At 33.8% G+C, this 25,914-nt stretch overlaps 1 protein-coding gene across 1 annotated transcript in view; it reads left to right on the forward strand.

Annotated features, from left to right (window-relative positions):
• Positions 1 to 25,914, forward strand: part of LOC142334901 (uncharacterized) — a 235,711-nt gene that overhangs the window by 136,889 nt on the left and 72,908 nt on the right. Inside the window, exons 22-24 of the mRNA XM_075383229.1 lie at positions 2,470 to 2,601; positions 9,477 to 9,608; positions 15,228 to 15,272. Of these exons, the coding sequence (XP_075239344.1) occupies positions 2,470 to 2,601; positions 9,477 to 9,608; positions 15,228 to 15,272 (309 nt within the window). The remainder of the gene's footprint in view (positions 1 to 2,469; positions 2,602 to 9,476; positions 9,609 to 15,227; positions 15,273 to 25,914) is intronic.

The raw sequence follows: 25,914 nt of genomic DNA on the forward strand, positions 1-25,914 counted from the left end.
ATATTACCAGTTGGTATTATAAGCATGTTTTATAGGTTAAATGGAAATGTACCCAATGCCAAAGTACCCATTAGCAAAATATCCAATACCTGTGATGACTTTTCATTGCTTCTCAACTGCGCCAATCCCATATATCTCGGATATCCCTCAAATAATACATATGAGCAGTCTCCGCATTACCCTTATTGATAGCTTAGGTAGCGACGTTGAGCGGAGCTATTCATGTCCTTATCTTGGTTTTTTATGACTCGAGTTCGAGCTTTCATGAGCGTTTTTTACACTATGTTTTCGGGCTGCGTTTTCACCTAAAATCGAAAGTGAATCAAATTGCCCTGCCAAACAATTTTTCTGAGCAATTATAGTCCTCTCTTCATGCTCTACGTTCAATGAATGACTTTTCGACTCTGAATAGTTTTGCGACACTATGTTGCATAGAGCAAATTCTTCATATTGGTTTTGTTTTGTCCTTTGGCCTCGTTTTTCTGGATAGATATTTTTTGGAGAACGAATTTTTAATGGCTGCTGTATTGATATGTAGTTTTCTCTGGTTGATAATACTGTGTTTCTAGATACCTAATAATGTGTCTCAATGGGTAAATTGTACTTTATTTCTCTATATTCTGGTTAATTTTTGTTTCAATTGATTCTATATTTCTGTATCTTTGAGTGGATTTCCTTATGCTCAGTTTTTATGATAACGTAGTTTTATAAATCATACATTCCGGTGTCCAAATATTGGTTTGAGGTAATTTATTGCTTTCGAGCGCAGTTTGACGCAAATATTTTAAACATGATTGTCTTTTTACGCCTGACCGTTTTCTTCTGTCACGTTTTTCCGATATCGCGTCTAGAGTGATTTTTTTCGCTCTACTGTTTGGTTCTTTTCTGAGTGATTTCAATTGTGAGCATTTACAATTTGAGTCTGTTGCTAAAATAAAGGTGCCAAAATGAGTCGTACATAACCCGTTTAGCTTAGAGGTAGAGGCCTACGATTCTCATCCGGAAGGTGGCGGGTGCGAACTCCTCCCTAGACAGAAGTTTTTGGTTTATAAAAGTTTCTCTAGCCTAAGCCTTCTTCTAATTTGTTTGCCTCGCCTGTTGTTCGAAAGCAATTCGTCTGACATCAAGCGGTTCATATTTTCAGAATCAATTGGGTATATACTAACATGGTGAGTAAACTGGCCTTGATAGATTGACAGTTCACAATTTTAATAAGTCATCTTTTTTGAACTTTATTTTCCGAAAATCGATTAAAAATTGTTATACGGCAGCCATTCTGAATTTCGTTTTCCTTTTTGGGCAGAAGCTTTCAATATTTTGTACTTTTGATTGTATTATTCATTTTTTTTAACTTCTGGAGATGGCTCCGATAGATTGATGAACCGCTAAGGCCAATGCCAAATAACAAAATGTTCAAGTTGTTGTACTTTATTTTATCAACTTTGTTTTGTATCATTAAAATTATGAACATTTTTTTCTTCTTTTTTGAACTTACTGACTCTTCTTCATTCTATCAGTTGGCCTTTTTTCGATTCACGTCGTTATCTGATACTTTGTGACCCTAATTTTTTGTTATTTTGCCCTGCAGACTTCATTTGCAGACTTCATTTTTTTTTCATTTTTTTGTGGTTGTTCATTTCATTTATTATATTTGAACTCTCAGACTTTGTTGCATTTTTTGGAACAATTGTTTGAGTCTGAGTTTTGTTGCTTAAATTTTATGCTATTGGGATTCTTTTTTTTCGATTTAACTCAAGTTTAGCATGAGGTTGAACACATTTAATTAATCCAGCTAGCGGAAACAACACATGATTTACGTAAAACTTTTAAATCAAAATATGACATCTCAGCTTGAGATACTCTCGCCCCTAAGACTGTGAACCGAATTTTGGTTACTAAATGGAGAAAGCTTAATCGGCCTTTAAATGTCAATATATGGCCGATAATGGTTAAAACATATTCAACTCTTTTTCTTCCTGATGTCTCAATTACATAATACAAACAAAGTCTGGATGCAAAACTCGTACCGATTGTAATTTACTCGATAGTACCCGGTTTTAACATCCCATGGAAAATTCTTAGAATCATATCCAAGAAATGTGAGGAAAAGATGGAAACAAACAAACTTTTTAATAAATCAGTTTTACCTTTCAAATGGTTTTAACATATTGATCGGTTTTAAACATTCGTCTTTGTACAAGCCAGCGCATAATTTGTTTTCTCGCACAGAGTTGTTATTGCTCTGGGATATCGTTGCCAAGAGATACCAACGCGTGTACGAAAGAGCAGCAAAATAATGAGGAGAATATGTCATGCGCACTGGCAACTTGCAGTGTCACCTTAAAATTGTGTTCTGAAATCTGACTTGACGAATAATCTCAGAACGATTTGGCAGATGTGGCTTTGTCCTTATATTAATTAATATCTAGGTTATTCACGCCTGTTTTTAAATTGCCCAATTTTTTCCAGATATTGACGAGTGCTCCCGGAACCCCGATTTGTGTGGCTACAACTCTATTTGCAGGAACACTGTGGGTTCGGTGGAATGTGATTGCGAGACTGGATTTGAGAGTTTGGACAACAGCAATGTCAACTGTACAAGTTAGTGTTACCAGTTTATCATTGTACACAATCATGTGCTTTGATATAAGAAAAATGGTGCTGATTTCCTAAATAAGGGGGTGCGGTAATGCCCGAACGCACATAATATCCCGACGCCTCTTAGACGTAATTTTTGCTTGGTCTTTCGTCAACTAGAGGTGAACTACCTATAAATGAGAAATCTCAAGAAAATAGAAAATAAATATGAAGTGTACAACATATTGATATTGACCTGCCAAGACTTCGAAGAAGTACTATTTTCAGGGAAAAAATGCCCAAAATAAATATGCAATACTTAAGCGAAAATCTACTCCCATGTTAGGTTATCCAAAATGTTTGTAAAATAGACATTTAATAAGTGTGAAGAAAAATGTGAAAACGATATGTCTGCGAAAAGTGTTAAAACGGTCTTCATACTAATGACATCTCTCCTTATTTGAATTAATTCTCGAATCCACTGAAAACAACGAACATTTGAAAGGCGATTAATTAAATAACTGGCACATGTAAATGGGATCAGAAAAAATTTTGAAAAATGTTTGGCGGTTCAACTTCTACAAGATGCAACATAACAATTTCAATGATTGATTACTCTGCGTTTAAAATTGCAGATTGCATGTCAATGTCAAAAAAGGATAAAGAAACTTTTTTGTCTTCCTGTTTCTGTTTTCAGTAATAATGAGGGATATCAGTGTAAAAAGAAATAGTCAAAACGATATAGCGGATGAGCAACAACAGATTTTTATGCCACTGACTTCTTGGGCATTGCGTGATCTAAAATTTGCTCTCTGCTTCACAATTTGAAGGAGCTGAATTCAATTAGAGGCAGTTTTAAAATAAAGATAAACTCGAAGGTGCGACGAAGAAGGCCTCATTTTTTAATTTAAACCTTAATAGAGGTAAATATTAACCTCTAACAAAGTCATTTGAAGCACCTCAGTCAACTTATAAGTCGCTGCTCCTCCAGGCTACCTTCCCTCCACCCGTCCCGAGTGAAGCAGGCTGCAATAAATTAAAGCCCCCGCTACTCTTTCGACAGCGATTTTTCCAATGTTTGTTGGTTAGGTTTATTTATTTTCAGCTGTTTCTGCCTTCTGAAAAGTAAAATTTGAGAAATGTAAAAAAACCTTGCAGAGAAACCCTTAAATTTTCGCTTCCCAATTCCTTAAACGCGAGATAGTGGTAAACAAAAATAAATAAAATACTCATAATACTACCTACTGTCACAGTTTTGTGTTCGAGATATAATTATAAGTGATTCACTAACCATTGCCACTAACCAAAAATTTACTTTAAAGAAAATTAAATAATAACTATATAGTTTTAAACATAAGTGTCAAAAAATTTAACCTATTAATTTCAACAAATTTCTTCTGATGGAATCGATAACTGAAAAGCTATTGAATTGTTTATTCCTTTTATGGTCGGCAAAGGCAATAAAAATAAAAAATCTTTTTACCGATTATTTTTTTCTTTCAATGTAAATGAACACAAACGGGAGTAAAAAAAGCTGAAATGACATGCTCGAGGAGCAACAAGTTGTTTTTTTTCTGTGTAGATTTGTCTTAGCGAATCGAGTACCATTCAAGAATGTCAATAATTGAGTAAATCAACTAATAAATCGACACACAATTTTGAAATTTTACTTTAAAAAAATTATTATTAATTTTAAGGTTTCAGTAATTGCCGGACACAAAAATCAACAAGCATTTTATCTGTTAAGACTTGTTTGGAATGAATCATGTGGAGTTTACAAAAAGAGGTACTCGCTTAACTTCGTTTCAAAGTGTAATTATAAGAAGCCGAATATGTAAACATGAGAAAGTCTAGCGCATGAAAGCAAAATTCTTCCAAAATCAAATGATGCGTTTTGGAGGAACAATTTGCCCTATCATTTTTGCAATTCGAATGTAAACAATGATTCAAATTAGAACCGACAAAACTTTAGTCTTATATCACTAATTCAAACTGGATATTCAATTAATTCACTTTTTTAAAAAAACAAATGGGCAATAATAAAAAAGTTTGGAGAAGGTTTGGTGAAAAAGTTAACCAAAACTCATTATTAATTAAGAATCAAACTGTAACGTTTTTTTTTTCTATAAACATAAATATACCACTATGCAGGAAACAATTTTATCATATTGCGACAAACCAGAAGTAATCAAAGTCAAACAAAAACAGTTAAAACAAAATGAATATTCGCTTTGAATCTCACTTTTATTTTATATTATGAATTACAAATTTTCTGATAGCAATTTAGCTTCTCTAGGTCAAAATTCAGCAAATATCTAAAAAATATAGGCAAAATCTCAAGTTTCTGCTAGTTTAAGATATTCTGCTAGTCTAAAAAATACGCCTCTTCAAATAACGTTTTGCGAAAAGTGCCAAAGGGCCAGCTTTTTTTCGAAAAGAAAGAGCATCGAGGACTAGTGTCTACTGGTACCGATTTCTGCATACTTGAATAGTAAGTGGGGGGGGGGGGGCTGCATGCATGTTGGCTCTTAGATAATGTCCAAAGCGCTAAAGCGCCTTAATAACTCATCGGTTGATTATAAGGTTATCGTGCTACTTCTAAAAGACCACTAAACCAATTTTGTTTATTTTATTTCATGTGAGCAGTCATATAGCAGTGCAAGTCTGCCAAGTGTTTTGAAGTTTGAATAACTTTTTTGGAGCTATCTGAACATGAAAATTGTCCACCTCACTAAGATGAGCTACACTTCTTTGAATACGCAGCCGAATAATCTATTTTCACAGATCGTCAACGACTTATCAGATTGGTTAATATTAATCAAACACCAGTCGATTTCGAATGTTTATCTTGTAAGATTCTGGCAGATTCTGCCAGAATCTTGCAAGATTATGCATAATCTTGCAAGATTTCTGCCTGAATCTTGCAAGATAACCATTCATTCTGCCAGAAACTTGCAAAATAACCATTCATTCTGCCAGAATCTTGCAAGATAACCATTTTTCTGCCAGAATCTTGCAAGATAACCATTTTTCTGCCAGAATCTTGCAAGATAGTAATTTTCCTGTCAAAATCTTACAAGATAATCATTTCTCTGTCAGAATCCTCTAATATATCCACTTGTTTGCACAAGATCCTACAAGATGAATTGATTAACGCTACTAATTCTGAAAGCAATAGATATGCGCGAAATCTCTTCTGAAGTCCTTCGAAGCTCAAAATAATGGCAAGCCGTGAGTAATCACATTTTTGGGCATTGGCAAGAAAAATTAATCGTACGGAGGTGAATTAAATGAAAAGAAGCTGTGTAAGATGCAAAAAATAATATCACATAATTTTTCATCAGAAAAGGTAATTTAGACGTGTAGCTTTGTAAATCTTGATAAAATTGAAGGAAAATAGTTTTTATTAGTAATTTATTCTGGGTTAACAGTTCTCAAAGGCAAACTATAATTTGCTTCTTTTCAGATAATTCGCATTTCCATATTTAAAATCTATTTAAATTTATTATTTTTCTTAAAAAACGCAACTGATTCTTAAGTAAATTTCTGCTCAAAGTGAAATGCTTTGCATGAATGAGAGCCAATAAGAGGACATCTCGGCCGGAACGAACTTGCAAGAATTTTTTTTCTGGCAGATCGTGCAAGATAACCATTTTTCTGCCAGGTCTTACAAGATAACCGTTTTTCTGCTGGATCTTGCAAGATAGGCAGTTTTTGCAAGATTCTGGCAGAATCTTGCAAGATAACCATCTGGTCTCGACTGGGGAAGAGTGGTCCCAAACAAGCATCAAACCATCCCTAAGCTGGAATTGAAAGTAGCCTCAACAACAGTTTCAAGAATCTAGTTACAAAAGAACACAAAATATTGTTTGCTTGAACCCATTTGTAGAGTAATGACAGTTTTGCAGTGGCTCAAGAATAGTGATAAGAAAGCATCAAGCAATATTTTTACCTAATAGTATTGAAGAGATTTTAGGCCGCTTGACAATTTTTTAATAACCATATTGCAGGGCTGGGCATTCAACCATTCAACTTTCATTTAGCGAACTCCTACGTAACTGAAGTTTTGGACAAAATTTGCTTTCTCGCCAGTCGTTTCTTTTGTTCGTACGTAGTAATTTAAAAAAACTTTTGCTTGTTATTCGGCTTTTTTGCTAGCGGTTTTCCGCGTCAAATCCTAGTTATTTCTACTTCTAGTATTCTGTTCAATCAATGACAATTCTTTGAATTGTAAGTCAGAACTCAATTGGCTGTTTTTTCTCCCTTTTTTCTCACATTTTTTTACAGTGGTTTGCAATTTTCTGGTATTTAATATGAGTTTTATGTCAATTTTCAGTTTTTCAGCAATTTTGCTAAATTGTAGACGATGTTTATTTCGCGGATTGTTTTGTTTAACTGCCTTAAGTAGGATTTGAAAAGAAGTCTATTATTTACGGAATATTTAGATACCAAGTGAGATCACTTTTGCTGTTAAAATATGTACTTTGTTGAGAAATATGACAAAAATTGTGAAATTTTCGACTGTTTTTTCTGAAATTTTTGCGTTTCTTCGTGTTTTCTTATCGTAGACAAGTTTAGCCTAATTTAACTTTAATTTTGCTATATTTTTGTTTCTGTTTTTTGCCCAAATGATTTTTACTTTATTTGCTCTTTTAATAAAAAAATTAAAAAAAATTGTTTCTTTTTTCTGTTTTTTTATTTTCTTCATTTTTTAAGACTTTTTATCATGATTGTACTTCAAATTTTTCTTGTATTCTCTGGGATAGGCAGGTGCTAGTTTAGGTAGGTACTCGATTTCTGAGTGGGTTGTTTTTTGCTTTCTTCGAGTCGTTTCCGGAATTCTTCCTACTTTTTAAGATCTGTTCACACATTTTCATGATTTTTGATGGCAAATCGTAGTGATGATTTTGGTTACGCCGAAACAGGAAGTGGAAAAAGCGAGTAGTTTTTCGGCGTAAAATTAGAGTGATAAAATGATGTTTGAACAAAAGTTGGCTTTCTCGTTTGGTGACATACGGCATTTTGACATTGTTTTTTTACCGTTTTTTCGATTTTTTGGATACAATTCCATCATTGGTTTTGTTTTTGTAGCCATTGAAAGTTTTAGTCTAGAACTCGTCTTGTTATGTTTTTTTATTTCGTCGTCAAGACTTTGGTTACGACCATATGACTTCAAATCTGCTTTTTGTTCATCCATTCAAGCAATTTCAACTGCATTGCGCGTGTGATTTCATTTTTCGTTCTTAGTGGAGAGAGTTTGTTTTATTCATTTGCGTGATTAGGTTTTTGGTCACACGTTACTTGCTCACTCTCAAGAATGAATTCCTCACTCTAAATTTGAATACGATAAGTGAGTGCGTGTCACTCTAATTGAGTGGTATTTGAGGGCAGCTAATAGAGGGAGCAAATTAGTTAAACAGATTTTGATTCTCAGAATTGAATAAAAAAGTATCTTCTTTTTGGTCTTAATAAAAAAGTATCTTCTTTTTCTTTCTTTTATTATTTTTTAGAGACTGCAGATCTACGAAGCTAATGTGGCTATTTTCTTTCAATCAGCCAGCTATGTTTTCATTTTCTTTCTTATAATTTTTTTTGTTCTCCATGTTTCACTTTTTCTTCCCTTTTTGATCTGCTGTTATGTTCGGTATGTTTCTACTTTCTTTTGTAGTGCTTCTACATCTTTTTTTCGTTGTTTTTAATTTCTCCTTTTTTGTTTTTTCCCTCTTTCTCATCTCCTTTTTTCCATGTTTTTGAGTTTTTTAACTAAAAAAATCCAAGTGAACAGTTACTCTTGTGTTCATTGGTACCATATAAGTGATATAAAATTTAATATTTTAGTGCCTGGAGTGCATCCCGAAATGAGTTATGCCAATTGAGAATTTCGAAGGATATATTAGAGGATAACGAAAGTTGTTTTTAATACGCTAATCTGTTTGATTATAATATGTTTTCTTTCAAAATTCCTACATTATCTACAATTCATGTCCCAAAAATGCTCAGAAACCAGATGGCCTTCCGTGAAAAAAAGTTGCGTGCTAACATAAGTATCTTGAATAATATTTTTACGGGCAAAGCGAGAATTACAACTAAAAAAACAGTTTGGCGTACATCCCTCGCTTTGTCTCCAAAGCAGTTATGAATTAAAACACCACTATATACATACATACATACATACATACATACATACATACATACATACATACATACATGTATACATACATACATACATATATATATATATATATATATATATATATATATATATATATATATATATATATATATATATATATATATATATATATATATATATATATATATATATATATATATATATATATATATATATCTTTCTCTCTCTCTCTCTCTCTCTCTCAACTTTCTTCGCGCTTACTTAGATGATCAAAAACAGCAAACCAGAGCACCTCTGAGGCCATAAATTTTATTCAAGAGACTTTTGTTAGCTCAAAATTTTTTCACAGAAAGCCATCTGGTTTCTGAGAATTTTCGGGGCATGAACTAGAGATAATTTAGGAATAAGGAAAAAGATACAAAAAATTAAAAATCTCTGCAGTAAACGTTTCAGCACATCAAAGTGGACAACTCCGAAGAGTCGACTCTTCGGAATTGTTCACTTTGACGTGCTGAAACGTTCACTCCTGAAGGTTTTTTACTTTTTTGGATCTTTTCCCTTATTGAACACATACGATGTGATCCCCTAGTTATACATTTTCTGTTCTTATATTAGAAATCATTATGGCTTATTTAACATCACGTACGCTTGAGGCATGCAACAAATAATATGCACGCGGCCCTCAGGGCTGGTGTTTGTAAACTTAAAATTGTCTTTTTTGGAGAAAACTTAATAATTTTTGTTTTATTTTTAAATGTGATTTCAGACATAGACGAGTGTTCTGATAATGGAGGAATTTGTGGAGGCAACTCAAACTGTAGCGACACTGTGGGTAGCTACACTTGTCATTGTCACCTGGGGTACTTCTCTCCAAATGGGGATGACAACGACTGCCAAGGTTAATATGAAATCCATTCCTGCCACAGTATGATCATTATTAGTCTATTTATCAAAATAAAGAACAGAATGAAATGGAGAATAAGTTATCACTGAAATTAAATTTGTGTTATAAAAAATTTGTGGCAAGTGTTATGACCATGACGTTCATCATGATGAGCTGGACTTAAAGGCTTCCACCTCAACAACAACTCAATGATATACAAACTTAAAAATGGTTGACAATTTTTTTTGCTATGATGCAGAATTGCAGCTTTGTTTCAACTACTTCTCGGAAAATTTCTGCCGATAAATTAAATGAGATCAGAGCTCAATAGCCATTCGTTTTGAAGATATTTATCGTCGTGTAAGACCTTACAATATTGGCGTTCATCTTGAAAGTGTATCGTCGTGTAAGATCTTGCAATAAAAAACAGGGAGGCTCGTTAATCTGCGTTTGCACATGATGTTCCGACTCGAGCTGATCTACATTGTTGACTTAATTGTCAACCTAATAAAGAGATAACAAAAGTAGATGTTTGATATTTAAAAAATCGTTATCGTTATAACCCAAACTACTCAACACCATGCCTCATTGCAGCGATCACGAAATCTGCCAATAAAAAGACTACGAGAAAAAAAACAAACAAAATAAGCAAACTAAAAAATTAACGGCAAAGAAACTCAATATCTAAATGTAAAAGCACCTAGTAAACAATGTCAAAATGCAATCAGAAAAAACCTTAACTGAAGTTGTGTTATATCTTAACTAGACAGCAAATGGGAATTTTCCTTATTGAGACTAGGTAACAAGTAAAAAGAGAAAAATAATGAGGGAAAATTCAAAAATCTATCAAAATTTTTAACCAAATAATTTCAAACGTCTTAAAAATCATTAGCAAAATAATTCATTATGAAAGCAATTCTCGATAAATTTACTAAAAAGTCACTACGAAACTGATAGGACCCGGTCTTTGGTTAGACTAAGCCATAGAAACTGACTAAATATATTTTTTGCAGAAATAGCAGAAAAAACTTAAATAGCAGAAAAACTTAAGAAATTAAAACCAATCTGCGAAAACACAAATTATGGAAGCCATTAAAACCAAAAGCTATGATCTGAACATTGATTTTTAATTTCAATCATTTTATATACTAATTGAGCTAAAAAATAAACTGAACAATTGAATTAGTCCACTTGGGCCTCATTTGAAAGTAATTAGGCTCTGTTATTTCGCGAATCTGGTAAAAGAAGAGGAAAAACAAAATTTGACCACTCACAAAACATTTACGAAAACACATATTGTCCTACAAACAAAACATCAGTTACGACATAATATCAATAGGAATTTTAATTTTTGAATTACAAGGATTTGGATGGGACCTCTCAAATATGAGAACAAGTTACAAGTTGACGAAAAGAACAACAAAAACTAAAATGAAAAAAAATTGAAAACGAATAATATCATAAACTTTAAGACTATTCGCTCTGAACTGACTGCATATTGTCATATCACTCATTCAATCCTTAATTTGAAGCTTATGAGACCTTTCAGCATTGTATGACTACAAAAAGAACAAAAAAACATCAAAAACAGCAAATTCGGAGAAAATGAGAGAAAAGTGTTGAAGCCATTAAAAATAAACTTTTCAGTAAAAACGTTTCTTTTTTCAAATGATTTTTAAAAGCAATGGGATTAGACTTTTTTAACAAAACCACGAAATCTTTGAGAAACCACGAAATCTTTGAGAAAATCCGTAGTATCAACGTCATTAAATTCAATACCTTTCAACGGAAGTCAATAAATACGCTACGTTATGCCTCAATGGGGAAAGAATGCTGTTTGCTGTTCACCAGTCATCAATAAGACATCAAAATAAGTTTTATGACTACGAAGACAATAAAAAAACAGGCAAAACCAAAAACTTAATAGAAAAATGCGAGAAAAAAGTGTCGAAGCCATTTAATACATAAGCTCTTCTCCGAAAACTTTATCAATGGCTCTTTTTACGTCTTCCCAGAGCCCATGGGAACTGGCATTATTGGTTTAATGTGATATGATTGCAAAAGGAAACAAAATTATGAAAAAAAATTATCCAAAAATTAAAAAAATATATATGAAAACTCGTCGCATCGAAGTCATAAAACCAATAATTGAAGATAATACCGCTAACCAGGTTAACTTGGGTTGCAGTAGAAAAAGCGGGAGTCCTGTCATTATTGAGATTGACTTGCAGTTCAGAAAACTATGTTAAGTTTGTTTGACGTTCAAAAAAAATTTTTTTTTCGAAAAATCATTTTCAAAGTCTTAACAGCCATTAGTTTTTCACTCAATGCACTAAAAAGGTTCAATTAATTCTCATTAAAAAGACTATTGGACTTAGTCAGCATGTTTATGCCATAGGACTTTAAAAGTTCAGTACAATCTCAAAAAGAAAATCAAAATTTCATTAAAAATTACGAACACTCAGAGTCGAAGCCGAAAAATATTGTGAGCGATTCTTTGAGGCTATTTTTCTGTTCATTGGTCATCATTGGATGGTAATTGAGGTTTGTAATTAACGGAACCTTGATATGAAAGGTGGCTATTCTCTTAGTAACTTAAAAACCAAAAATATGTAAATTTTTTTCTAAAAAACGCTCTCAATTAGAATTCGAAATTTTTTGATAGGAAGCTTCCCCATGAAACCAGAACTAGTCTTTTTTTATCACCTTTTGTCTATTAGGAACAACAAATTGATGCACTTTGTAGCATGAAATGTAAAATTGAATCAAAATTTTTATAGACAAAAAGTTAATTCGAACAAATATTACGGTAAAATTGAATAAAAGTGAACCAAATATCCCGTGTTCACATGAATCTTTAAACCTTGTTAACTCCTCAAAGAAAGCGAAATTCAAAAAAAAAATCTTTTTACTTTCGAATTCTACGCTGAACGAGCTTCTTAATGATACCACTCACATTTCTCTAAGATTAATATATCGATCGGCCAAAATTGTCTGAACAAAAAAAACCCATTTCAGTATATAGTTCCTCCCCCCACAAGTGGGACCGGAACAATAACTGCCAAAGTCTTGAAAGATATTGAAAGATATTGGCCTCAAGTACTTCCTTAAAGCAATTTATCGAACATCTGTCGCCTGAACCAATTTTAGCTCCAAACGAGAAGTAATCGCTTTCGGTTTTTCCTTTAAAAAAATCATATTCGGTTTTAGTTTTTCAAAAAATTTATTTGTTTAAGTTGTTTTTACAATTTTTTAGGAGCTAGTTGCCTGTGGTAAACAATCACCAGATTTTGAGTGAACAGTGTGACAACTGTGGTTTATCAATGCCATCTAAAGTTCATGAATTTAAACCCTGTAATTCACGTATGGACATAATATTGCAGACCCTGTAATTTACAATTGTTTGAATTATTGCAAAACGTAACTTAATTTCTGAACCGTACATTTCGGCCACAAATTTGTTTTAGCCACAAATTACCACAATTATCGCCAAAGAAAGAATTCTTTAAAATAACCCTGGATGTTATGCCAAAGTAGGGTAGACCCTAAAGCCTTAAGCCGTACATAACTAGGGCTATTTATTTCTGCGCGCGAAAAAGACACCTAAATCTATCTGACTAACCGGCTCAGGAAAACGCTGAAGGTAAACTTAAATTAAGCGGCGGTAAGTATATACAACACCGGAGTCAATAATATTTACATAGTGTATCTATCTCACCGACAGACCGATGGCAGTAAAGTGAGCATGCACTACTTAAAAGTTTTCTCAGTCTGTGACTTGTTGGAGAATATAGGGAATACATATGCTGGTTTTTCATCTGCTGCGTCCATCCGGGCTTAAGATTTTGTTCGAGATCTATATTGCAGCTGAAAATCTGTTGAATGTGTCAGTCCCTGTCAAGTGAAGTAGTTGATTATTGTCGTCAGTTAGCGGTCTACATCCTATCGGTTTTGATGCCAGTAAAAGTGCCAGTGACGGGGTATTTTGACCAGTGACGTCTTGCCATGTTGTTTTCCCGCTGTCTCTAACTTTCATCTAGTGAGGATTTGTTCCCAAGTGATTGGAGAGGTGTTATCTGTGATTCTCTGTCGGCGATACAAAGAGATTTTCATTCCTCTCTTTTTCTGTAAGATTTGTCCCATTTGGATTTAAGAGCTTTATTTCTGGTTATCATCCTACTTACCTTCTGGAGCTACTTACTCCTTATTAATCATCTAAGTGTAAGGGTAAGTCTCTCAGTGTAAGTTCCGACAAGAGAAATGAAAAAAATGTTTCTAATTCTTCAATTAAGAGTCAAGAAGTAGGGATGAAGAAAAGAACAGTTAAAATAATGGATAGAGCTTACTAATATGAAAAACAGAGAATAGATTTTTTTTAGTTTGTTGGGAATAAATGTGGTAGCAAGTTTCTTTGGGGTGAGAACTGTGTCTCGGATGCAATCGAGTCCATCAACGATGTTCGAAGTCAAATTCTGGAGCTCCATTTGAGGACCGCGGAAAACTTCAGAAAATCGGTCTCGAGCGGGGCATGCTGCTACAGCTCGGGGGTAGAGGTCAGCGTAGCAATGCTTTTGCATTGCAAGGAGATGATTGAGGATCTCTTTTTCCTCAGTCGAATGGGTGCTGTCAGACAATTTTTCGAGAAATCCAGTCTCGGTAGAGTGGGTTGATTGTATGGCCGTACATGCACTTCGTTGCTCCACCATCAACGCCGCCGCATTGCAAAATTGACCTCAGAAGAGCCCTTCTAGGGTCTGCCTTACTGGTCACACCAGTTAAAGCAGACACTATTGTGGCTCGTTCTCCAGTCTTAAGGGATATAGAATTAGACCTACTTATTACTACGCGCGAAGTAGACTTACTTAAGTGTATCTGACTAACCGGCAGGAAAACACTGAAGGTAAATTTACCTTCAGGTAAACACTGAAGGTAAATTTCAGTTATATCGGTAGTAAGTTAATATCACCGGAGTCAATAATATACACAGACAGACAGATTGACGGGAATAAATTAAGCATGCGCTATTTAAAAGAGAGTTTCCTCAGTCTGTGATTTGATTTGAAAAAAAAATAGAATACACATTGTGGATTTTCATCTGCTGCAAAATTAACTCATATTTGCAAACATCGAGGAAATGTCTCCTCAAAAGCTGTCACATCAGTCATAAGTGTGACAATGGTGGAATTACCTTATCAACATTTTTGAATATTCATTGCAAAATTTTTTTCAATAATCGAATTCTCTAGGCTACAGGTTTTTTTCAGCAAAATTAACCTTTTTCGATGCTCGCTTTCTTTTTTGTATCCTATTTCATTAAAAATTGAGATGCACATTTACTTTCTTTTCTGAAGCCCCCATTTGGTTTCTTAATTGATTTTTTTTGAATAGTTTTTCAGGTACTTAAATTAAGAGTATTCCCCATCATCTAAGTGAGGGTTTGTGAGCCGCTACCACTTTCCCTGTCTGTACCAGTATATGCTTGTAATGAAATTTTTTCTGTAGTCAAAATTAAAATGGAGCTATCAAAACAAATTCTTATACCGAGTCAGGAACAAATGCTTTGTAATTTTGCTTTTATAATGTGCGTGTTTTTGGAGGACTTTAATATTTAAGTTTGAGATTTTTTCCTGTCAGTGAGTAAGCGACTAGTCTTGCTTATCACTCGTTCTTCAATTTCAGGTGCGTAGTTTGTTATTGTATTATCCTCTTTCAACTAATTTATTAGGAGCTACTTGATTCGGCTGAGAAAAATTAACGGAGTTGGGAATTTATCCAGCTAACTCAAGATAAGTGTACTAAAATCATTCCCTTGTGATAGCTTTCGCAAATGCCATATTAAGTGAATGATATACTTGCCGTCTAAATGGGAGTATACATAGAGAATTTAGCTTTGATGTTCTAAAGATAAAAGGAATGGAATTTAAATTTTTATTAAAAAAACAGTTTGACAGTTTGGGAGGTACAATATAAATAAAGATTTAAGTAGAATTGATATCATATGTGAAATTAGCTAACAACAACTGTTGGTAACTGAAACGAGAATTGTTTGACAACTGTTGAACAACTGTTTAATAACAACTATAAGAACTGAACAACTGAGGAACTGAACTACAACTAATTGTGCCTCCTATTTATAAGCGGTATTATGGGGGTTTATTCCCCATTTAAAAAGTGGGATAAAACATCCCTTCTTCATTTCGGGACAAAAGTTCCCTTTTTATTTTTGGGATAAAAGTTCCCATTTTCAGTACATCTCAACCGGCTACTAAACAGGTTTTGGTGTAACTAGCTTACAAGGTGAGGTAAAAAATTTACAACAGTGTTTATTAATTTAATAGCAAAAGTTTTAATTTTGATTTCCTTCGAGTTCATTGATTTTGTTCTGTAAAAATTTGATTCGATTCCGCAAGGTTGCATTTTTCCTCTTTTCGCGCAAAAAATTTTGTTCGAGTCCTAGGGTATAAGTATCCCGTTCATTATTCAGATCCGCTGTCATGAACTGATAGGGGACTGTCAGATTCTGTTTGTCCAGCGCTATGTTTTTTAAACGATACGTCTTCAGCTTCGAATTATATGATTGAATTTTGTATATATTTCCTTCGGGTAAGATTCTGTACTGTAGGCCCCAGTCGAAATTGGGGTGTCCTCGGAATTGTCTACTTCTTGTTTTCTCCTCACTAAACTTTTGTCTTTCCAGTCGTTGATTCATGTTGAGGATTCGTGGTTGGATTGGGCATACTTTTGCGGTAGGCCCTAAATACGTCTCTGTTGGGGCAACCGTCACTTCTGTCATGTCGATTTTTTTCTCTCCTCTCCCGGTGTAGAGTTTTTGTACACTTTTTCCTGGTGCTGATCACGTAGCTTGTACTGGTTGTTGCTGTGGTTGTTCCTGTTGCTGACCCATCAGTTCATCAAAGGTGTCTGGAAGAATGAAGTCATCTAGATCCGGCATGTCATCGTCACCCTAGTAACCTAAATTCTAAAAATAGAAACAACTTAAGTGTGTACTATGGATAAGATATTTATTTTTATATACAAAACAAACTAATTATTTGTGTTTTTTTATAGTTCGTTTAGACGGGAGAAATTGGATTATCTCCATTTTCTTCTATTGCCGCATTGTTTTCATTTCTCTCATTCCTAATTGCACTATATAATGGGTGCGGAATATGTGGATATAGATTAAAGTGCGTTTCTTTCATTTAGTTACTAAATGCTCAGCATCATCTGGCTGTTTCTCATTGGCTGTCTCATTTTTAAAAATAGAAGTCATAATAAAAATGAGTAGAATATTGTAAGTGGCAAATAATATGACTTTGCCAAAATTAACAGAAGCTCTAGTTATTTTATGTATCTGTAGGGCTTTTATAATTTTTGCAACAATTTGGATAATAAATTTCAAGAAAAGAAAAGCGGCAAAATAAATTTCACATTGCTCTAATATAAATTGTGTATAACCTACATTTCTATGTAGCGGTTATCAAAGAAGTTAGGGGAAATAAAAGAGTCTAAGTAGACTGTTCTCATTAGATTAATTAAGATAAGTTCTATCCTCACTTTTAACATTATCATGTGAAACAACAAGTTCTTTCGAGAAGGTTTGTACAGCATCTTTCATTTCGTTATTGAATTTAATTCCGCACCAAAAATTTTTTAATTCTTGGTCAGTAATCAAATATATTTCGTCGCTATCTTGGAATTAGTTTTTGATTAATCTTTGTGGAGCAATATTAGGCTCAAAAATAGAAGGTCCTTTGACTCTAGTTATACCTGGTGTTAATTCAACCCAGGAGTTATCGTCTTCAATATCTAATTGAAATAAATTATCGTGTTTATCTACACACGATAGTTCTTCGGCGCTAGTATAAGTCTTTCTATTAATTGGATCAACAAAATGTATTTTATTTAGATACATTATTGGAATTCTATTATAATTTTTGCCAATTATTTGTAATGGTGAAAAATACTGCGGGCAATGATATAGCCATCCAACATTATCATCTGTCTCTAAGAACATTAAGCGATTATTTGTTAGTAAGAATCCAGCCATACGTGAATTACTATGTGAGTAGACTAGATTTGTTCTCTTAATAGCACGTTCTAACTCACAATCAGTTTTTATCATTTGTAAATCTAAAAGCTGTAGTGTTCTTATGTTAGTATATTCTTAATAATCAAATTTCGGTCCCATATTGGCTTCATAAATTATTCCTGATTCCAAATCATTACTTTGCTCTCCTTTTCTGTATAAAGTTTGTTTTAAAAGAAACTTGCCGTTTGTGCCATTTATATTGAAATTGGTTTTTTTACAACATTTGAAATTAATTTTTTTGCTTTTTTGTATCCATATCGAATCCTCCTTCATAATGTATATATAAAGAGCTATAAGGTGTATGATAAACTTTTTTGTTTGAGTCACAAATTGACTGTGGATTATTATAAGTCTGAAAAATGAAAGTATTTCGTGGCCCCTTAAATGGTTGCGCACGTCTAATAACAGTTTCTGTTGACTCGGGCTCAGTTTCATATTCTCTTACTATATAATTTTTTCTATCCATTTGTATCATTTTTACTGGGGCTGTGTGTAATTCTTCTATTATACAATTTTCTCTATTTTCCCAAGTATATGCATAAGGATCTGTTGATCCACTATCGCACCCATTTTTGTTTAGGCTACAAGGCAGGTGAATAATATAGTGGTTATTTACTGTTCCATCTTCTGAATTTACTAGCAATTTAATATCTTGCATATATGTCTCATAAGTGTGACAGATCCACCCTGTTTCTGTGCACTCATTACTATGTTTTCTATAACGTCGCCTTTGTTTATAACTGTTTGTTTCTTTACATTTTTAGTAAATGGAACTTTGTGAGTGTTAATAGTGGCAGAGCCTGTGTTCTTAGCTTCGAGACATTGCTCGGTGGTTAATTTAAAATCTGAGCTAACAGTTGCTTGTGTAGCGGATAAACCACTATCGTCAAAAGTATCACAATACCACTTTAAGCGTCTATGTGTAGCTTTACACATTGTGGCTTCTAATTTAGTCCTATAATTGCGCTGCAAAATAGTAGCAGTTGCCTCACTTACTTTTATTTTTTCGGTTCCGATATCGCACGGAGCTATTTTGTTTAATGAATACATTTTATTGGAATCCATCTAAGAACAATCAAAGTGTCCTACTTTCACTTTCTTTAGAGTATTCTTAAATTCGGAGTCTGCGTTCGCTCCATTTATTGAGAGTAGTGTGGAAATTATTAGAGGTACAATTACAGGTACTCTCACATTAAAAGGATAGAAATTTGCTAAGAGTGAAAAAAGAAGAATTATAAATTTACTTACTTCAATTATTTCGTCCAACACTTCTGGATCGGGCTCCGGGAACTGAAAGCTGGTTAGCTCAATTGTTTGTTGCTCTGAACTCATTTTAATATTATATTATGTTACTGAAGGTATGAGTGATTGAAGGAATTTTATATTCAAAGTTGAATTTTAAGACAGCGATTAAACTTGATGTGTCTTTTACTAGAAAAGTTTCTGTGGTTAGATCAGAAGAGAGAAAAGTAGCGTGAATAACGCTTAAATCGTTAGCGGGGAAGAAAGTGGATTTCAATTTGGCTCACTTGCCGTTGATTCTAATAAGCATTTAGTTGATGACAGAGAGATGAAGAAGGAAGAAAGATTTTTGTTGTTTTTGCTTTCCTTTTTATAGTGTGGAAAATGGGCTGTTTTATCTCACTTTAGAAATATGTCTCAAATATTCCCATTTTTAGCGGCGATTTCTTCCTTTTTATTGGCTTGGAAGATATTCGCATTCCTTAAACCAGTTTGTGCAATTTCATTGGTTTTCATTATTTGGGAATATTTATCCCATTTTTCTGTTCATGTTTTCATTTTTTATTGGTTTTCAGACTTGGAATTTTTATGTATAAATGCTAGAATTTCACTGGGTAATAATAAAATCATTTTGTTCTATTAGAATACTGCATGTACTAAAAAAAATTATTTCTTTTTATCTTTTAAAGCATCCCATGGAATAGGATCTTTAAATAACTTTGCAGCAACTGCTTGTTTGCCTGACCTTCTAGGTTCAGTAGGATATAAGTTTTCATTTACTGATTTATTAGCTAGTGGGGTCTTAGGTTGTGTAGTAATTACTTGTGAAATACTCTGAAAATTAATGGGACTTATATCATGTGCTAATGGTTGGGGCGATGAGGTGTTTGTGGATAACTAAGAGGTCCTCTTGGATATGGAGTAGATATATGCTGAGGTCTAAATGACTTACTAGGCGAAGTAACTTGTTCTTGTGTATTAAATAATGTTCGGAGTCCTAATGTGTCAATGCCGGAATCAACCGGAGGGTTATCGCTACTACATCTATTAGTAGTAGTAGTAAAAGCAGTAGTAGTAGGTCTACTATTTGGGGGTTGCGGCGGCGTTTCAACATTGTTGAATACTGGCCAAGGCATATAGTGCATATTATTAGATTGAGTAGTGTTGAATTTGTGTATGTAATGCCTGTTATAGTTATCATAGAATTGTTCGGGTTCTGCGTATACAGTAGTATAATCAGTGATTAAGGGTTGTATTTCCCTTTCTTTCGGAAAGTATTCTACTTTATGAATTCTATGCACTACTCTTTTTTGTTGGGTCTCGTCTGCCTGCCTGTATTTCATACGTTGTATTAGTAATATGTTTTGTAACAGTGTAAGGAACGGACCGAAGTGATTGTAGTTTCTTAGATATAAGTAAGCTTTTAGAATGATTTTCTAGTAGAACTTTGCTTCCAATGCTGATTGGTCTTCCGAGCTTAAATCTATTTCTATATTCATGGGCTTTATTTGTAACTTGACGACAACGAGCATAAGTGTTACTATATATATTCTTAAAATCTGTCTCACGTTGTAGTACAGTATTGGATAATCTATTTTGTAGTAAACTATCTACCTTTTCGTTTTTACACGAATTTTTACAATATGTATGTGACGGCAAATCCTGACAATATTGAGATATACAATTCTTCTTGTTATCCCGCAGCAATCCTAGTCTAAGTGAAATAGGTATTTGAGGCTATATTCCGAATATAATCTCGTACGGCGGGTAACCAGTACTGTAATTCACTGCTGTATTATGTGCAAATGCAAATTTGTCAACAAATTTTGCCCAGTTGTTTCCAGTAGTGTTTAGAAAGTGCCTAAGATAGTTTGTAAGATGCTTATTTTGGATTTCTACTTTTGGATTTCTTGAAGTCCAGTTTACAAAATCATTACTCATAAAAGCAGTTCCGTTATCATGTACTATGTGCTGAGGAATTCCAAAGCTAGTTATAAATTTCTTCATTTTTTATAGTCTCGTCAAAATTTGCGGACTTAACAGCATATACTTGTACATATCTAGAAAATGAATCTACAACTACAAGACAGTAGTTCTTGCCATTACTAGAAGGCCGAAAAGGTCCATTATGGTCGATATGTATAGTTTGGAATGGGGTTGTCTCCAATTCGCCCCATTGCTGTAAGGATGCTTCGTTTAGATCGTGTCTTCTACTTTTATTTTTTTTACAATCTAAGCAATCGTGGATTAACATCGTAACCCAGTTATACATTCCAGGCCAGTAAAAGAATCTGGATATATTAGTTAAAATACTAGCATCGCCACGGTGGCCACTCATAGGATTACTATGCGCTAGCTCGAAACACTTAAGAAAAAGTGAGATAGGAATACATATCATTAGTTCGAACGAACCGTTCTCGTTAGGTTTATTGTAACATAGTAGTTGTTAACTCTCATCTAGTAGTAGTAACTTATATATACTCTTGTAAGCTTTTAGTGCTTTACACTGTCGAGTCATATAGTAGTGTTCAGGTTCGTTGCCTGATTCTATCTATTTCCGTACTATGTGTAATACAGGGTCTTTACTTTGTTCTTGTTGTATAGTATCAATATCTAGTTGTGCCTTTTTAGCAAATTCATTTAACTTCGTTAGAAAATCAGAGCAATCTGACTTGACATTTTCATTATGCAGTGCTGTCGACTCTATGATAATATAATTCTTTGTACGCTCTTTGTAGATTTCTTTTGCTTTTTCTAGTGCATGTATCAATGTTGGATCGACTTAATTGTCTAAGACGTCACTAATTTCGTCGTCATTATATCCTGAGTCGTCTAATTCTACATAGTTTACTTCCTCTTGTATTTCACTATATATATTATCCGATTGTTTACTATCTGTGAGCCCAACTATTTGATTTATATTTTTGCCAATTTTGAAATAGTCGGCTACATTATGTATAGCATTACAAGAGTCTGTAAATCCTTCGGGTGCGTCAGATATACTAAAATCATTATCCGATATATTCATTACTCTTCTTGTTCCACCTTGTACTTCTGCTAGTATAGGATAAGAATCGTTAGATGAAATCGTTTTATCGAGACTGGCTTTAAATCCGAAGTGTAGAAATTTATATCTTTAGGTATTGTTTTATGTTCAATCTGAAATTTCTTTGCTTCCTCTATTGGGACTTGTCTACTCAGTAAATCAGGAAATGCTACGTTCTTGCCTTCGGTGTATATAATTTTCAAGTTCTGAAATTGAGTTAGGACGACTTGATACTTTGAAAAATCTGTGCGAAAGTTGTCCACGCCTAGACCATAAAAATAGTATTGGCCTGTGATCGCAAAAGAGATATATAGGAAATGGGGAGCCTATTAAATAGAATTCGTACGTTTGTAGTGCGGATTTTATTCCGCATAATTCTCTACGCTGTGGGGACATTTTCTGTTCAGCTTTGTCGATTACTCTAGAGTTCGCTGATACAATTCTCTTCCTATCAAGGAATTGTTGTATAAGTATACAACCAGTGCCTAAGTTAGACGAGTCAGCATGTAGAATCCCATCGCCTCTAATACGCTAAGAACGTCAGTCTTTGATTCCCGGGTCTTTAAATTTTTAATGTCGATACGCGATATAACTGGAGAAAGTGTATTTTCCGATATAACGTGTCATAAAGAAATTTTACTTTGCGTAAAAAGGACATTGTTTTATCCGGTGCGGCTTTTAAGTTAGCCTTTCTTAATAGAGCATGATATTCTTTTATTTTATTGAACATTTCTTTAGTATAAGGTTGTAGTAGTGTGTCGTCAATATATGTGATAGCTTTCTTTTCTTTTATAAGAGGTCCGAATGCATAACGCATTAACTTACTAAAGAAGTTTGTTAGTGGTTTTAATCCGTAGAAGCCGACTTGATAAGTATACTGTCTTCCTCCTATTATAAATCTTGTTAACTTTTGTGTCTCGGGGGTTAGTGGCACTTGATGATATGCACAAGAATGATCGCTGCTTGTAAAATATGATCCATTTACTAGGGTTATTAGAACTTGTAGTGATTCTAACCGCCCACTTCAATTACTAGTGTCATTAATAGAATTCAGATAGCGAGCATCTTTTACTAGTTTTTGGGGTAATCCTTTTTGGGAAGGATTATGATTGGGTTAACGAACCAGCTACTCATATCGTCATGTTCATCTAGCTATCTTATAATCCCTGCTTGTATTAATTCGTCCATCTGTAATTCGAGTTTATCCCTTAAATGGAAGGGTATTTTACTAGGTCTTTGCTTTTTGAATTCGGCATTCGTTATAAGGGCTATATTAAATTGTTGTTTAGTACGGCCAGTGTCGTATTTATGATGTGAATATTCATCGTTGTCTGTAAGTAGTATATCTGCAAGTCGGAACAATTCGATCTCAGTTAAGTCAGTTTGTGTAAAATCGAATTTTTGTAAGAATTCCGTTTTATCAAAACGAGTTTTTTTTGTCCAGCATGTAACCTTGTAGTAAATTTATCTAATAATTTTTTTACTTGATAAGCTGAGCGGAATATTGGAAATTGTTCTTTTGATTTGGGTTGGCATATCTTTTCAGCCTCTCTAGAAAAGTCAGTTGCAATTTCATCCTCGCTTTTACATTTCTCTACTAGTTCTCCTGCGGATAACTCCATTATTTCGGTGGTATGCTCGTCAGTGAGAGGACGATTTTCTATATTATTTAATAATTGTAATTGTTTGCCACTAATGTATACATAAATCGTTATTGCTAAGTGCTTGAAGTGTTCCTCTAATTCTTTAGCTATTCTTTTCCATAACCTGGGATCGCCGCCACATGCTATCTTAGGCAAAGCAACACATCTATTGCCGTCAAGCATAAGTGTCTTTTGTAGTTCGCAAAATACTGAACAAGTTTTGCTTGCTTCGTATGGGGGAGAGTTATAATATTCCTTCATTACAAGGCTGTATTTCATTTGCTGACTAGACTCATCTTGAAAATGTATTAGTTCGTGGTTTGCCTCATTCTCCGATCCAACATTTTTAAAGTATTGTAGGATATTTCTTTTTAAATTGGGGCATCTTTTAATGAGAGAGGCAGTAAAGCCTTTGTCTAATACTAAGTCTCTAGAGATAGTGTGAATAATAGGCATATGGGCGTCGAATATTGAATGCTCGTAAAAATTAACATACCTAATGCATTCAACAGTTTGGTCAGTTGATTCGGATATAGTGTTTGTAGTTGTATTTAACATAAAACAACTATCAAGCTCTTCGCATCTATTGATAACTGAGTAAGTAAATTCGTTACAGTCGCGAATACTGTATTTTTGTGCGTTTGTAACATCACATATAGTAAATCCAATTATCTCTTTATTTAGTGTAACTAGATGATTTTTGTGATTTTCAATGAGTAAGGGAATTTGCTTTTCTTTCTTAGTACAAATAGTATTTATAAAGCACAACTCGGTTTTTACTGTAGTCCTATTAGTGCAAAAGAAGTGCCTTCCGGGAAGATATCTTGCTCGCTACATTTATGCTTTTAGAGAAATGTAGACTTAGGTGGAGTGTATAGAGGTTGATGTATTATAACTGCATTCATCTTAGATACTTGGGGATATTCCTTTTCATTATTTAGTGAGCCATAACTAAGAACTCCTTTATCGCTAGTTTTCAGTTCTACTGCCGGAATATCAAAGTATAGTGCTTTAAGAAAGTTATGACAAAAATCTTCTCCTAGTAAAATAGAAGTTTTCTCCTCAGTAACCCATACTCTATGATTTGCTTTATATTTTCCGTCTGTATCAAAGTATGAGGTTAGAATAGTGTAACCTATCATTCGTATTTCAGAACCGTTACACGTTCTTGTTTTGGTGCCTGAAGTCTGAATGTTTATTTGTTGCCCCAATTGATTAAGCTCAATAAATGTTGGATAATTTATTATAGTGCATGTTGATCCTGGATCTATCATGAATTCGATTTCTAAGCCACTATGTTTTTTATTGTCGCCGGTAGCAAAGTGATATAAGTTCAAAAAAATTCGGGCTTTCGGATTTGATGTGCTATTCTTTTTTTTCGGAGACCGTATTAGTTTAAAGGAAATAAATCTGAGATAGCGTCACAATAGGCAACATTGTTTTCTTTTTGTTGAATCCATCGGACATTGTTTTCTTCTTGTGCATTATAACACTTTTTGACTTGTTGTAAAGTAGGCCTTATATTACTATGTGCCTGGTTTCTATTGAATTGGCTGTTTTCACGCTCATAGAATTGTTTAGCAGCATATTCAATTTGCCGAAATGATTTTTCTTTGGGAAATCTTTGGTCGTATTTCTTATTCTGGTTAAATCTATTGCCGTACTTATAGCTGTTCTGTTTATTATAGAAGGAATTTGGATTTTGGGCGCGGTTGTTATAACTATTATTTCTATTATTGTATTGATTGTTATTCCAAGCGCCTCCTCTGTAGTTATTTCTAAATGTAGGCATGGTCTCTTTTTGCTCTAATAATTCCTTTCTAATCTTTTGCACTTCGTCGTCTAACTTTTTTTTGTTACAAGTGGAAATAGAGTGTCCGTAATTCCTACAATGCTCACAGAATCTAGTATTATTGGCTCGCCCTTTATATTCGGGTCTCTATTGAAGTTGTTTGTACCTTGTATAGCACTAACTTCGTTGCTTTATATTAAGCTTGTGAGTTCTTTAGTTTGAGTCTCTAAGGACGATATTTTGTCTAAAGGTTGTTTAGCCGATTTCTCATTAATAACTATACAAGGTAAATCTTGTGTTATTTGATGTTCTTTTAAATCATCCCAACTTTCGTTAGGTTTCTTGATACGTCGTTCATGGGCTTTTCGCTTTAGTGATGGGGGGTGTAGTCCCCTTACAGCAAAATCAATATATTTTTGTTCTCTCTGTCTAGATTGTATTACTGCTTCTTGCGCTCGATAAGCATTGGCTACATTTGTTAAATCTTCTGGCCAACCTTTATCATT

Source organism: Convolutriloba macropyga, chromosome 2 (assembly GCF_964194025.1).
Source record: "Convolutriloba macropyga chromosome 2, txConMacr16.3, whole genome shotgun sequence".
NCBI lineage: Eukaryota > Metazoa > Xenacoelomorpha > Acoela > Convolutidae > Convolutriloba > Convolutriloba macropyga.